The 13304-nt window shown below is 38.5% G+C and overlaps 1 protein-coding gene across 2 annotated transcripts in view; it reads left to right on the top strand.

Moving 5' to 3' along the window:
- LOC103715323 (acyltransferase-like protein At1g54570, chloroplastic) overlaps positions 1 to 13071 on the top strand; it is a 44425-nt gene extending 31354 nt beyond the window's left edge. The window contains exons 11-14 of one of the 2 annotated variants that reach the window (XM_039129890.1): positions 1053 to 1166; positions 9733 to 9818; positions 10555 to 10664; positions 12690 to 13071. In XM_039129890.1, coding sequence (XP_038985818.1) covers positions 1053 to 1166; positions 9733 to 9818; positions 10555 to 10664; positions 12690 to 12880 — 501 coding nt within the window. In that variant the 3' untranslated portion in view covers positions 12881 to 13071. The remainder of the gene's footprint in view (positions 1 to 1052; positions 1167 to 9732; positions 9819 to 10554; positions 10665 to 12689) is intronic. The other variant, XM_039129891.1, reaches the window with a different exon arrangement.
- The last annotated feature ends 233 nt before the right edge of the window (positions 13072 to 13304 follow it).

The raw sequence follows: 13304 nt of genomic DNA on the forward strand, positions 1-13304 counted from the left end.
ACCTAACAAAAAAGGGACTCAAACAGGCTTATTATACGTAAAACAGGATTTAAAAATGAACCCTTAAAATATCCATACAAATTAATCCGAAAATTACAAGAAAAATAAAATACGAAAAGCTCTACTAACTCAATGACCTTTAAAATAGAAGTTCTTCGTTCACTCCTAGCTTACCAAGATCATAAGAAACTCTAGTCGACCCCAAAAACGGCAAGCTAGATGATGCATGCTATGATGGTACAAAACCTCTCTTCTCACTTTAAATCTTAGCATGGTTATATCGATTATCTTTAAATTTTATTAATTGTTCAAAATTTCTTTCCAAATTTTTGTCACCTCACTGCCCTTTCAAATTAAATCATTCTCAATTGTGAAACTTGTAACTACATACAATAGTGATATCACGGAATGAAATATTCATGCATTATGGTCTAAAATTTTTATATTGCTTGTTGGACTCCAAATGTTTGCTCAGTTCAGTTTACTTTCTTTTTGGTCTAGATATTCATAGTCCAACTCATTTCATTAGCCACTGTCATTCAAATATGCAAGCATGATTAAATGTACATGTTGGAACAATACGTTTATTAGCCATCTTATGAATTATGTGTCCATAGTTGCACGAGTGGGTAATTGATTTCCAAACGAATTTTAATTCCAAAAGTTTCATTAAGAGATAAAACATCATCCAGCTGATAGGTCTAACTTTTTGATTCTTTTAAGTAAAATTTTGCTAGCGAATTAGGGCTTAACCTAGTGGTACACCCCTCTGCTTAGCATCCAGAGGTTCTTGGTTCAGTAGTGGTGAGTCCTCAAACATCTGAACCTAGGTAATTATAGTGTGGGTGGGTTCCCTCTCTTTCTCTCTCTAAAAAAAATCACAAATTTTGAGGAAGAAAGTTAGTGAACTATAAGAAAAGTATTTGTCAGCAGGTACTATGGATTGCTCATATACATGGGACTGGTCAAATTATTGATGTTGTTTATGTTCAATTTCTTAGCTTTCATTTTTTTGTTTGCTTAGTTTATTTGTGGACCTTCCTGCTTTCTAGGGTGAGCACTACAAATTGTTTTGGCCTGAAGAACCAGAGTTTGTCAGGATGGCATCAAGGTTTGAGGCCACAATAATACCATTTGGTGTTGTTGGAGAAGATGATATATCTGAAGTGAGTACTACTTTAAATACTTGTATTTTGTTATTATTGCACCTAGTATAGAATTTATGTGATCTAGTTTTGCATATGCTAGATAATAGGATTTTCTTGTCCATAACCCTTGCCTCTGCCTCACATTATTGTCAAAAGGTAATGGCAAATGGGACTCAAGGCATGTCACTGGGAATTTCTTCATGGTGCAGATAATTCGATCAAAACCTAGTTATAGAGCTTCTATTCAGGGTAGACTTCTATGCCTTAAATGAATATAAATGGATGGTATGAAAAAGTCTGTTCACCTTATGAACGAAGAGTACCCTTGCATCTCAGCTAACTTGGACCAAATTGGTCTACCTTAACAAATATGGCATAATAATTTTCCTGAAATTTTACTTTAAAAGGATTGCAGAGAAAAAGATTTAACCAATGCAATAGAGATAGAAACTTGCAAATACAAATTAGTAATGATAGAGAATATTGGACTTATGTAATATCAAACCATCAGAGTAAATCCCTCCCCACAATTCTCTTATACCTAACCACTTCCTTTTGTCTTCCCAAATATCAGTCCATTATGTCACCTCTACTGTTAGCATCCCTTTGGTAGAATTATTGGTCAAAGTTCAATGTAGCTATTCTACCTATTCTTTTATCTCAAAAAAGGTACCTGATAACTGTAATAACATTGAAGTGATCATAAGTTGATTCTTGCCTCTTTGTGTCTCAACTCTTACCCATTTAACCTGTGGTCAATCCTAAAAGGACCCGTGCTGCAATGTCCCCTAATCCACATGGGCCATAGGTCGGGTTTGTTCTAATATTATTTGTAATAATTCAGAACGTCATCCAAAAAGGCTTGTCAAAAGTGTTATTAAGGTTCTTTGACTCTATATAAGTACTTAAGATCTACCTAGTGCATAACCGATGTGTATAGGTGGCAATCGGGTCAGGTCAAACAAGATATAGGTTAGGTTAGATCAAGGTCCGCCGTACCGGTACCGGTCGGCGTATCGGTGGCCGGCCGGACCGATACGGTACCGGTCCGGTCCGGTACGTACCAGCCGGTACCGTACCGGCCGGTACCGCGAGCCAGAAATTTGGATTTTTTTTTAAATGTTGTCTCTGTTGGATCTTAAATTAAGTGAAGATTGATATTTTTTTATTGCTTTTTTCATGATTTTTGATGTTTTTATGTTTAAATTTAGGGTTGAAATTTGAAACATAGATGATGCATGTTATGTTTTTCTCCTGTTCCAAACGATAAAATCATACACATAAAATATCTTCAAATTAAGGTACAATCATTTACATACATTTAAAGCACTCTTGGATATCTAAAATCGAGATGAGTGCCGATGGCTCTCGTAGATATCCGGATCATAAGTATAATCAGGAGGATTCAAATCAACCTAATCAGAAGGAACGCGCGTCAGGTTATAAGAACTGTCGGATCTCTCACTCATGCTCTGGCTCTGAGAAGTGTCCTCTGATTGTGTAGGGGCCCATCCAAATATGGCGGAAGCAAAATCTAATGCACCATATCTATATTCGTCAGGCTGAGGCTGTGGATAATAGAATCCGTATCCGTATGCTGTCGGATTTGCAGTCGTATCCTGTCTTCCTGAACGACCTCAAGGAGCCCGTTTTCTATATCCAATGATATCCTCACGAAATCTATCAGGTGGTCGACCGTGGTCCGTATCCTGTGTAGCATCCGTAAATTGGGACTCACCGGTGAAATAATGACCACCCTCCGGCTGTGTCTTATGAGTACCATACTGTCCTCCGCTCCCTCCATGGCTAGAAGATCCATCACCACCAGAACCTTCATCGCTGCTAGTCCAAGTCTCTTCCTCGACACTCTCCATTGGGATCCTTTGTTTTCCTTTCCTGGCCCTCTCTGTCTGGCTATGTCGTCCTTGTCTGCCGAGCATCTCTCGATCAGCTCTCTCGGAGGGTGTCTCGTACCAATCATGTGGTGAGTGGCTCTCCTGTGCCTGCGGCTGATCAGCTCTGGGATTGCGTGGAATATTATTCTCAGCCCATTGCTCTGGATCGACCTTAGCTTCGGTGGCTATGAAGCTAGCTGGTCATGGAGGTGATCCTGGCTCATCAAGCTCGGACTCCTACTGCTGGCCTACAAGCCAGCCGAATAGTAGATCATCGTCATCAGCAGTGAAGGTTCCGTAAATCGGATCTGTATACTTGAGCTCCACTTCCTCCTGGATGCACTTTAGCCTCAACCGCAAATTGTAATGCACATAAAATAGGTCGTTGAAGCGCTTTTGCGTCAAACGGTTTCTTTGTTTGCTGTGGATAAGGGCGAAGGTGGACCAATTGCGCTCACAGCCACTAGAGGAGACTGTTTGGGAGAGGATCCGGATAGCTATCCGCTTTACATTTCTCGTGGACCCGCCAAAATGCACCCACCATTCAGCTGCAAAAATATTTATGAAAATTACATATATGATAGTTCCATAATAGTAACTAAGTAACACCAGGTGAATGTTTTCCTGATGTGTCACGTACCTGGATTCATATTGTGTTTGCTGACGACAGCCGCTCGTTGGCCAAAACTGTAGCTGCCCTCTCTAAATAATTTGCTCTGTAAAAAATAAGCATAAGAAAATCATGTTAATAATTGAAGATGCCGATATACTTACACATGCTGATAATTACTAAATCATAATTACCTCTTCAAGACATAGGGTCGCTTTTTCTGGATCATGCTCCATCTTGTAAATCACATTACGCAAAGCATCCAGAAGTGTTTCATCCATACCAATTCCATCTATGCTGTACTGAAACCGGGGGTTTAGGTAGTATGCTGCACATATACGAAACTATCTTAGCATAATTATATAATTACATCAATCACTATAATTGTCACTATAATTATATCTTAGCTTACCTGCTAGATGCAATTCCTTACCCATTTGCGCTCCCCACCGTTGCTCAATGATGTTGATGTACGACGGGCCATGTGCTGGATCTGCCTCCAAAATTTGATCATTTGCCTTGACCATCATGTGATACAAAAATTCCATCTGGGGATGATCTCGCTATCTACGGCCTGCAGCACTTCATATAATGGTTTGATAGCCTTGACTATTGTAGTAGCCCGCTGCCAGAATGGCTATCTCGTCACCAAGTCTTCTATCTTGCTCCCTTCAGTGCCGGCATAAGAATATCTACTATCATACCACTCGGGACTGGCAAACGTCTGACGTAGGGCTCCTCTCTTCTCGAGTATGCTATCAAGTGCGATGAAGTTGGTAGCAAACCGTGTGACTCCTAGTCTCAGAATCTCTTTCCCTGCATACTTTCTCATCAGTGAAATGACCCAGTTATGGTTATAAATATACCTGGTAATGCGTTGGGCTGTCTCCACCGTTTGTTGCACCCTACGGATCTTTCCAATGTCCATCAACATGAGATCGATACAATGTGCAGCACATGGGGTCTAGAAAATATGTGGTCGCCGCTCCATCAAGACCTGCCTGGCAGCCTTATATTGCGGCCCATTATCAGTGACGACCTGCATGACATTCTCCTCTCCTACCAGATCAATCACATCCTCCATAAGTTTCAGCATGTACGTGGTGTTGTGCACATAAGACGAAGCATCAACCGATTTGTGAAAGGTCTTCGCATTACAGTATGTCAGGAAGTTGATGATGCTCCGTCTGGTCGGACCGGTCCAACCATCGCACATGATGGTTAGTCCATATATGGGCCACTTGCTCTTGTAGGAGTCAATCCAATTCTCCAGCTCCTCCTTATTGTTGTCAAGAAGCTCACCGTATATGTCCTTCGGGCCTGGAGGAACTACACCGGGACCGGCAGCTTGTATGGCGGCAATGGCAGACCTGTAGTATGTATTGTCTGCCACATTTGCTGGGATGTGGCTGAAGTGAAACCAGGATCCAATAGCTTGCCACATAGTTTTCTTCTTATCCTTCATCCACATTGTGTCTACCCTCTGCTGCTTTGAATCTCTGCTGGGGAGAGCATGCGGATCTACATTATGAATTGTCGCTCCTTGTGAAATTTCTTTAGATAACTTCTTTCGTTTACCAAAACTACCCAGCATAGATGCAATCCGGCCACGTTCATTGCCGACCGACTCGTATGCAGAGGGCTCAAATCGAGCCCTATGCCTGGCCACCTCCTCCTGCTGCCACTGATCATCCAGGCTTGCATGTATAACCGCCTAAATATCTGCCTCCTCCTCATCTAGATCCTCAACCTCCTCTGGCTTCCTAGAGTGATAGGAAGGTGGCTCTGCCGCTCGGCGATCAACCTCCGCCCTCTTCTTGGAAGCCATCTCCTTCGCTTCTTTGACCTTAGCGAGATTCTGCCTCATCAGCACACGAATCTCGCTAGGACAATTCGGGCACGTAGCAACCTCACCGGAATTTTCGGCTAAGTGTTGCTTCAACCTGGTTACCCCTCCTCCCTTGAAAATCTTGTCGCAAAAGTTGCATCGAAACTCATGTCGTTGCCCCTCTCTTCCAAGTCTTCGCCCATAAGACTAGCCAATATCACGCTTTGTAGGATTCGTTTTTCTTGATGGCTCCATTTCTATCATAAATGTATAACTTATCAAAAAATTAAGCAATAAAGTAAATTTTCGCATTATCTTATTTTTTAAGTAATTTATAAACTATTTTGTTAAGTTACTTATTAACAAAATTAATGAAATAACATAGGACAAAAAAACCGCACCTTAAATAGTCTCCGCTGGATTTTTTGGGCAGGACCTCCTCCTCAATTTGTAGGCTCTCTCAAATCTTTCCGTCTCTGATTACTCTTCAGAGGCTCACTGAATTTGAGTTACTCTGGACAAGCCAATCTCTCTGAAACACTTCTGGATTTGAGTTACTCTGGACAGAGCCTCTCGTTCGGTTTTTATAACCGAACGAGTGAGGAGAAAGACGAGGTGCAGACAGGGCGACAGGCCTCTCGGCCGAGAGGCCACTTTGGTTTTTGTGTTGTGAAAAGAAAGAAGTGGCCTCTCGGCCACTTCTTTTTTTTTAAAATAAAATAACAAAAAAGAAGTGGCCCGTGGCCACTTCTTTGGGAAACCACACGCGGCGCGTGGTTTCTAAAACCACACGCGGCGCATGGTTTCTAAAACCACACGCGGCGCATGGTTTCTAAAACCACGCGCCATGCGGTGGTTTCAAAAACCACAGCGCCTCGTGCTGTGGTTCATAAAAAAAAAATCGTACCGGCCGGTTCGCACCGGTACGAGGCCGGTACCAAGCGGTACCGACCGGTACGGGCTCCGTACCGGCCGGTTTGGCAAAAAGAACCAGAAGATACCGGATTTCTTGTGGTTCCGGTACCGGTCTAGGACCGGACCGATACGTACCGGCCCATACCGGCCGGTACAGGCCGTTACGGCATTCCATGGGTTAGATACATGATAGATCAAAAATTTGTCAACTCGAACTTGACTTGCTTATTAAACGAGTCAAAAATCCACATCCAAACTTGGACCATTTTATTAAATAGGTATTCTAGCTCGATCTACGATGGGTTGAAATAAGTTAAATGGGTTAAACATTGCTACCCTTACCGATGTGGGACTAAATAGCCGCTTGCACGAGTCCTCGCACTTGACCAACTTCACTGTAAATTAGTAGATCAAATCAAAAGATGTGAAGATTTCCCATTTCTGGTATATAATAATATGTTTAATTTGACTTTGAGTAGAGGATCTAGCTAAAAATAATAAAGTAAACCAAAGAAAGGCAACTAGATAGGTGGAAGGCAGGAAAAGCATCATCCAGATGGCTAGATGGATAATGATGGCGAGCAACTTTGATTGGAGTAGTGTGCCAAGTAGAAGTCTGGCGGTGGGTACAAACGAAGGATGTCAACAATGAGGAAGAATTATCAAAATCCTTCTTCCCTTTACTGTGGAAAGCATAGAAACTGGGAACTCTGTTTTGTGGTTAATCAAGTCCATTGCCTTTAGCTAAAATTACAGTCGAGCTAGTACGACACAGCTGGTGGCGACTGGTTACAACCTTAAATCCAAGCCATCCGAGTAAGATGCATACACAAATTGTGGAGAAAAGACTGGCACAAAAATCATCTTCCAAAGATTTTTTATGTCAACAACCTAGGGAACCAAACCTTTTCTAAACAAAATGGATTTTATGATAGACCATGGCTTTAGGTTAAGAAGGTTCTGACAAAGGTTTGAACATAATTTTTATTACTGACTATCAACGTAAAACTAAAAGCTTCTGCAGGAGTATTTCATGCTGCTAATTCAAATTTGTGCTCCAATTACTTCCTTACATTCATATCTACAAGTGAGTACAACTTTTGACGCAAGTGTCTTTAGATTCGTTGGCAGACTTCATTTCACTAAACCTATTTGCAAATGTCTAACTCTCCTCACAAGGCCCCCCTGTAGAATGTTTCCTGACCATGATAGACCATGGCTGTAGATTAAGAAGGCTCTGACAAAGGATTGAACATATTTATTTTTTACAATTGATTAACATAACACTAAAAGCTTCTCCAGGAGTATTTCATGCTGCTAATCAAATTTGTGCTTCAATTACTTCTCTACCATTCATATCTGCAAATTAATATAACTTTTGACACAAGTGTCTTTAGATTCTTGGCATACTTCTTTTCACCAAACCTACTTCTAATTGTCTAACCCTCCTCACAAGGCCCTTCGGTAGAATGTTGCCTCATTCATTTCCTCCTATGATGCCACTAAACCTAACAGCCACTTCATATTATGTATCTAGCTTAGCTGCTTTGTACAACCTCTCCAATTTTTTCATCATGTGTCAATCAGTATGAATTTACATTTCATTGAGCTTGCTGTAATACTCTCCGTGATACCATATCCGCATCCCAATTCTTTTTTGCACTATTTAATGTGCACGTGCATATTGCATATGGGACTAATTTGCAGTACAAGGAAAACTGGTTTTGCAATAAAAAAAATTCTAACTACAAACATTTCTCAATAGAGTTTAAATATAAATAAGTAGTTATACAAACAAAAAAATTATTTTGCTAAAATATGCTAATGAATATAACAGCTTTTGATTATATTTAATAAGAGGTCAAGTTTTGAATTCCATATAAATTTGATCTGGGCTTCCGGATTGAATGGCACATTGAGGTATCTCAAGTATAGTTAAAAATTTTAAACATTATAAGGCTATTATGGAAAAGGGGCATTTTGAAAATAATGAAAGTATTCTCATGCTTGTTCCCACACTTATGTAGTTTCAATTACTTGGATATTACACATTGAGAGTCATAATCATTAACAAAATTTAGAACATAGGGGCATTCTGGGCAAAAAGATGTATTTTATTATTACAAGAATATTTTGCAAGAGGGATAATTTGAGATCTATATTAGCACACTTATATAGTCTTTAGGATAGGGGCATTGTTGAGCAAGAAGAAAGTTGTTTAGAAAGGGTATCATAAGAATAGTTTTATCTTGGAAAAGGGACATTTTAAGATCTACACTGGCACACTTATGTAGTTTTAAGATGGGGCATTTTAAGAATAGAAATTTGTTTAAGAGGGGTGTTACAAGAATAGCTAAAAATTTCATTATATTATATGATAGGGTTATTTTGAGAATAATGAAAGTTTCCACATGCTTATTACCACACTTTTATTGTTTTACTTCTAATTAATTAGATACTGTTCGTTGAGCATCATAATTGTTGACAAAATTTAGAGTATAGGGGGATTTTGTACAAAAAGATATATTCGATTGCTATAATAATATCTTGGGAGAGGGATATTTTGAGATCTATATTGCACATTTATATTGTCTATAGGATAGGGGCATTTTGAGTGCAAAGAAAGTTGTTTAGCGGGGGTACTGTAAGAATAATTAAAAACTTCAAACAATGATTATGGGATGAGGCATTTTGATAATAATGAAAGTTTTCGTGTAGTGATTCCCACACTTACAAATGGTCCCTATAGTTCTTTTTTCCATCTTTTGTGACTGATTTTTCGTTTACAATCTATCTTCCATTAAAGTTTATGCCGTGTGCACTAAATTCTTATAGTTGGCCATCAAGACCCTAGTCCCAAAAAATGGTCATCCATAGCTCCAAACTAGCATTAATTCTTACCCTGGTCTGATCAATTAAAACCGTACCATCTGTAGTGTAAATATATTGAACAACAGTCAATAAAATTATGAATTTCAGGATTCTGGGAATGGTGGAGTAACAAAAAAAATGGGGAAGTGGGCTAAGTGAATGGCTTTAGTTTTAGGCTCTTGGATCTAGCTTTGGATCTTGTATAATGCAGCAGAACTCATTTTTAGCGACCAACAGGCTTAATCCTCAACACACTCTCTTCTTGTATGGTGATCAAGTTTGGTTAGATTTCCAATAAGCTTATGCAAGAAGAATGATTTCACTTCACTTGCATGCTCCTCTATCTAATGACAAATTTCATAAATCAATAGTCACAACAATTGAGCATACTTAATATCTGGAGCTCACTTTTTGTACTCGGTTTCTAATTGATAACTAATAGGTGTCTGCATACTGCTTTTTCAGATGCTGCTTGATTATGACGATCTTGTTAATCTTCCATTTTATGACATTCTGGACAAGAGGATTAATCAAGATGCTGTGAGGTTGAGGTACGGTCCAGTACTTCATGCAGATGAGTTTATGTGCATCAAAGGAAAACTGATTGTGCCTAAATTTTCATGCATCATGAGCTGTAACCATGAGGTTTCATATCGCCATAAGTTAAACTCAAAAAAGATGTGGTTTGGACTTTGGGTTAAGGACTTGTATATTTCTTGATGTGTCAAACATGTTAATTTTTCTGTTGCTTGATATGATGGATCAAGTAGGGACTCTTAGCCATACCAGACATTGTCCTCATGTAGTCTTGTTTAATTTATAATTTTGAATACATGATATCTTGACTGATCCTTTCACTAAGGTATCATAAACTGCTTCTGCAGACAGGGCTTCTTCACTAGAACCATCTGCAGCAGCATTCTCACCTTTCTTGTTATGTTCTGGTCATATATTAGCTTTTTTTCTAGCTTTCTATTTTTGTGTGAGCATCAAATTTTATTCTATATGATTTAATGACAAATACAATAACTATAAATCATTTCTCTGCTGATGATTTATGTGGATTTCTAAAGAAATGATAAGCTCCTAGTTTTTCATATAACCTGTATTTGGATTTAGTTTAGTCAATGTCTATGACTAATTCCATGTGGAAGCTTCTCATATGTTGATGAACCTTGCTACTGCAAGTATTACATTTTGTTTCTTTTCAATATTCCATAGTCCTCATTTTTCCTCTGCATTCTAGCTGAGATATATTGTGAAATTTTTGCAATCTTGTGTGAACAGGACTGAATCGACTGGAGAGGTTCGGAATCAAGCACTTTATCTCCCAATTTTGTTGCCTAAGATTCCCGGAAGATTATATTTCCTTTTTGGAAGGCCAATTGAAATGAGAGGTATGCCACATGATGCCCTACCCCTAGAGGTCTGTGTGCTTGGCAGCAGTAGCGCTGTACATGGTTTAGACCCTATTTGGGTTTAGAGTATCGGAGAGAAAAGAAGACAAAAGGAGGAGAGAAAATACAAACCCCCATTTGGTTAGGAGAGGAGAGAAGAGAAACCATTTCCTTTTGTTTGGTTATGAACAGGAGGAGAGGAGAAAATTAGATTCTCTCATTTGGATGGTAAGTCATGAGAGAAAATAAGAGAAACGGAGAGAAACATTTTTGCTCTAAATCCCCTTTCTAGTCTCTCTATAAGTGGAGAGATTTAGAGAGACAAGAAAATATCTTTGTTTCTTCTTCTTGCTTGTGTCAGTTCTTTGCTTTTCTTTTCTCTTCTATTCACTTAAGTTCAATATTCTCTTCTTTTTTTTTACTTTCTCTCCTCTTCTATCTGTTTCCTTTCTTTTCTTTCCTCTTTCCCTCTATGTATCCAAATGGGGCATTAGGTTGGTTTGGCTTAAGGGAAAACCCAAACCAAACTAGTCCTAGTCGGTTTTCAAATTTTAGAACTGGAACTAAAACAACCAACATAATGTTGGATCTAAACCAAACCAACCCAGCCAAAGTTAGTTCGGATTGGAGCTAATTATGGGCCAAGCCTCAGGCCTAAACTCTATTCAATTTTAATTGGGCTTCGGGCTTGGCCTATGTAAAATTTGTCATTTTTTATGCCCAAGCCCAGCCCATGTCAGCTTTAATTTGGATCTAGTAATTAGTTCTTGGGTTAGCAAAGTTTAAAAAACAAAACTAAATTTTAGGAAAATTATATATTCATCTATTGTAGAAAACCAGTTAAGTGATAAACAATATAAATTAACAAATAATGTTTTAATGACATCATGCAACAAAAAATCCAAATAATCCAAATAATACATATATATAAATCCTGGATATAATGTGCTACAACAACAGAGAATCTGACATTGTATTCAACATACCAAACATTAACATAGACCATGAGCCTACACTATGATAAATTTAAAGTGATATATTATTAAAATCTATACTTCTAATATTATATAGCATAGATTGGTTAAGTTTGGTTTGAATTTAGTTACCTGATGCTTGACCTGGAACCAAACTGATCTAATAGGGATCTTCTATGCTTACCCTAGCCAGGCCAACCCGGTGTGAGCTATACGGTTCAGTTTAGGTCTCAGGTTATACAGATTCACTAGCATTCAGATGATAATTGAAAAAAGGAATTCGTTGGACTAAAAACTTGACAAATTGGTTGGACCAAATGAATTGTACACTATCAACCATATGGATTGCTTTATAGGACTCGTTTGGTTCGTAGGAAGAATTTTTTCTCACCGGAATGTTTTTTCTTGGGAAGCTGATACCTAGATATATGATGCTTGAGAAAATGATTTTTGCATGTTTGGTTGACTATGGAAAAGTGGCACATTTCAGAATGGCTTATGTTTGGTTGAACATTTAGTTCCATAAAAAAGTTGTATAGAATATCAGTTATACCCTTAATAAAAGAAAAAATCTTACCCCATTCTATCTGTAAGCTTAAGAGCACTTTTGAAAAAAATTATCCCAATTTCTACCATGTGAGAGTTGGATTTTTGGATATCCCACAGTTTTTTTTTTCATGAAATGTGGGAATCTTATTCTTATGGAAAAGCTACTTTTTCATCTATCTCTTTTGAAACCCCAACCAAACATGAGACATTTTTTCATTGTTCCATTGAGTATACTTTCCTTTCTGTCCTCTTCCCGTGAACCAAACAAGTCTATAGTGTATTACAATCATCCAAACCATACAAACTTTAGGCTATTAGCATTTCAGAGTTTGATTCTGTTGGATTTGTGGATTCTTTATCAATTAAGGCTTATCCTGGTTGTGCAACAACTTAAATACTCATTTTTGCAATGGATTTTAGAGACTTGAAAGAAAGGTGTCCTTTTCTTGTGATATAGTGATAACATTTCTAAGCACTATCACTCTCTGTTTGTTGACTGAAGGGAGGAGAGAAGAGCTGAAAGACAAATATAAAGCCCAACAGCTTTACATGCATGTCAAGTCCGAGGTCAAGAACTGTATTACCTATCTAAAGGAGAAGAGAGAGAAAGACCCCTACAGGAATATATTGCCAAGGCTTCTCTACCAGCTTGCTAATGGTTATACAGCAGAAGTTCCTACATTTGAACTCTGAACACCAACCAGTCTAGAGGTGATGTTCATCTTATTCTTTATTTATGCTTTTAGTGCCATTTTTGGCCAAAAATCTTGGGGCATTTTGGCACTAATTCTGGTGAAACTTGTGGTGTAATTTGACTCATTTGAACTATGTAATTTGATTAAATTTCTCATCTGCTTTATTCAAGTCTTTTTCTTTATTTTTTACCTCTATGGCATCAATTCTATTTCAATTAAGGCCAGTGAATTATTGGCCGGATCTGAAAATAAGTCAGCTGACTTGATGGATGCTTGTACAAGCCTGTACATATGGCTTGGTGTGCTGTTGGATTTGTTTTAGACTTGTAGGTCAAATTTGGGGTTATTCTGACCATTTATAGGGCATGTTTCAAAAAAAGGATGGGAATGACACTGATGGAAGAAATATTGGACACCTCAAC

This window comes from Phoenix dactylifera, chromosome 9 (genome assembly GCF_009389715.1).
Source record: "Phoenix dactylifera cultivar Barhee BC4 chromosome 9, palm_55x_up_171113_PBpolish2nd_filt_p, whole genome shotgun sequence".
NCBI lineage: Eukaryota > Viridiplantae > Streptophyta > Magnoliopsida > Arecales > Arecaceae > Phoenix > Phoenix dactylifera.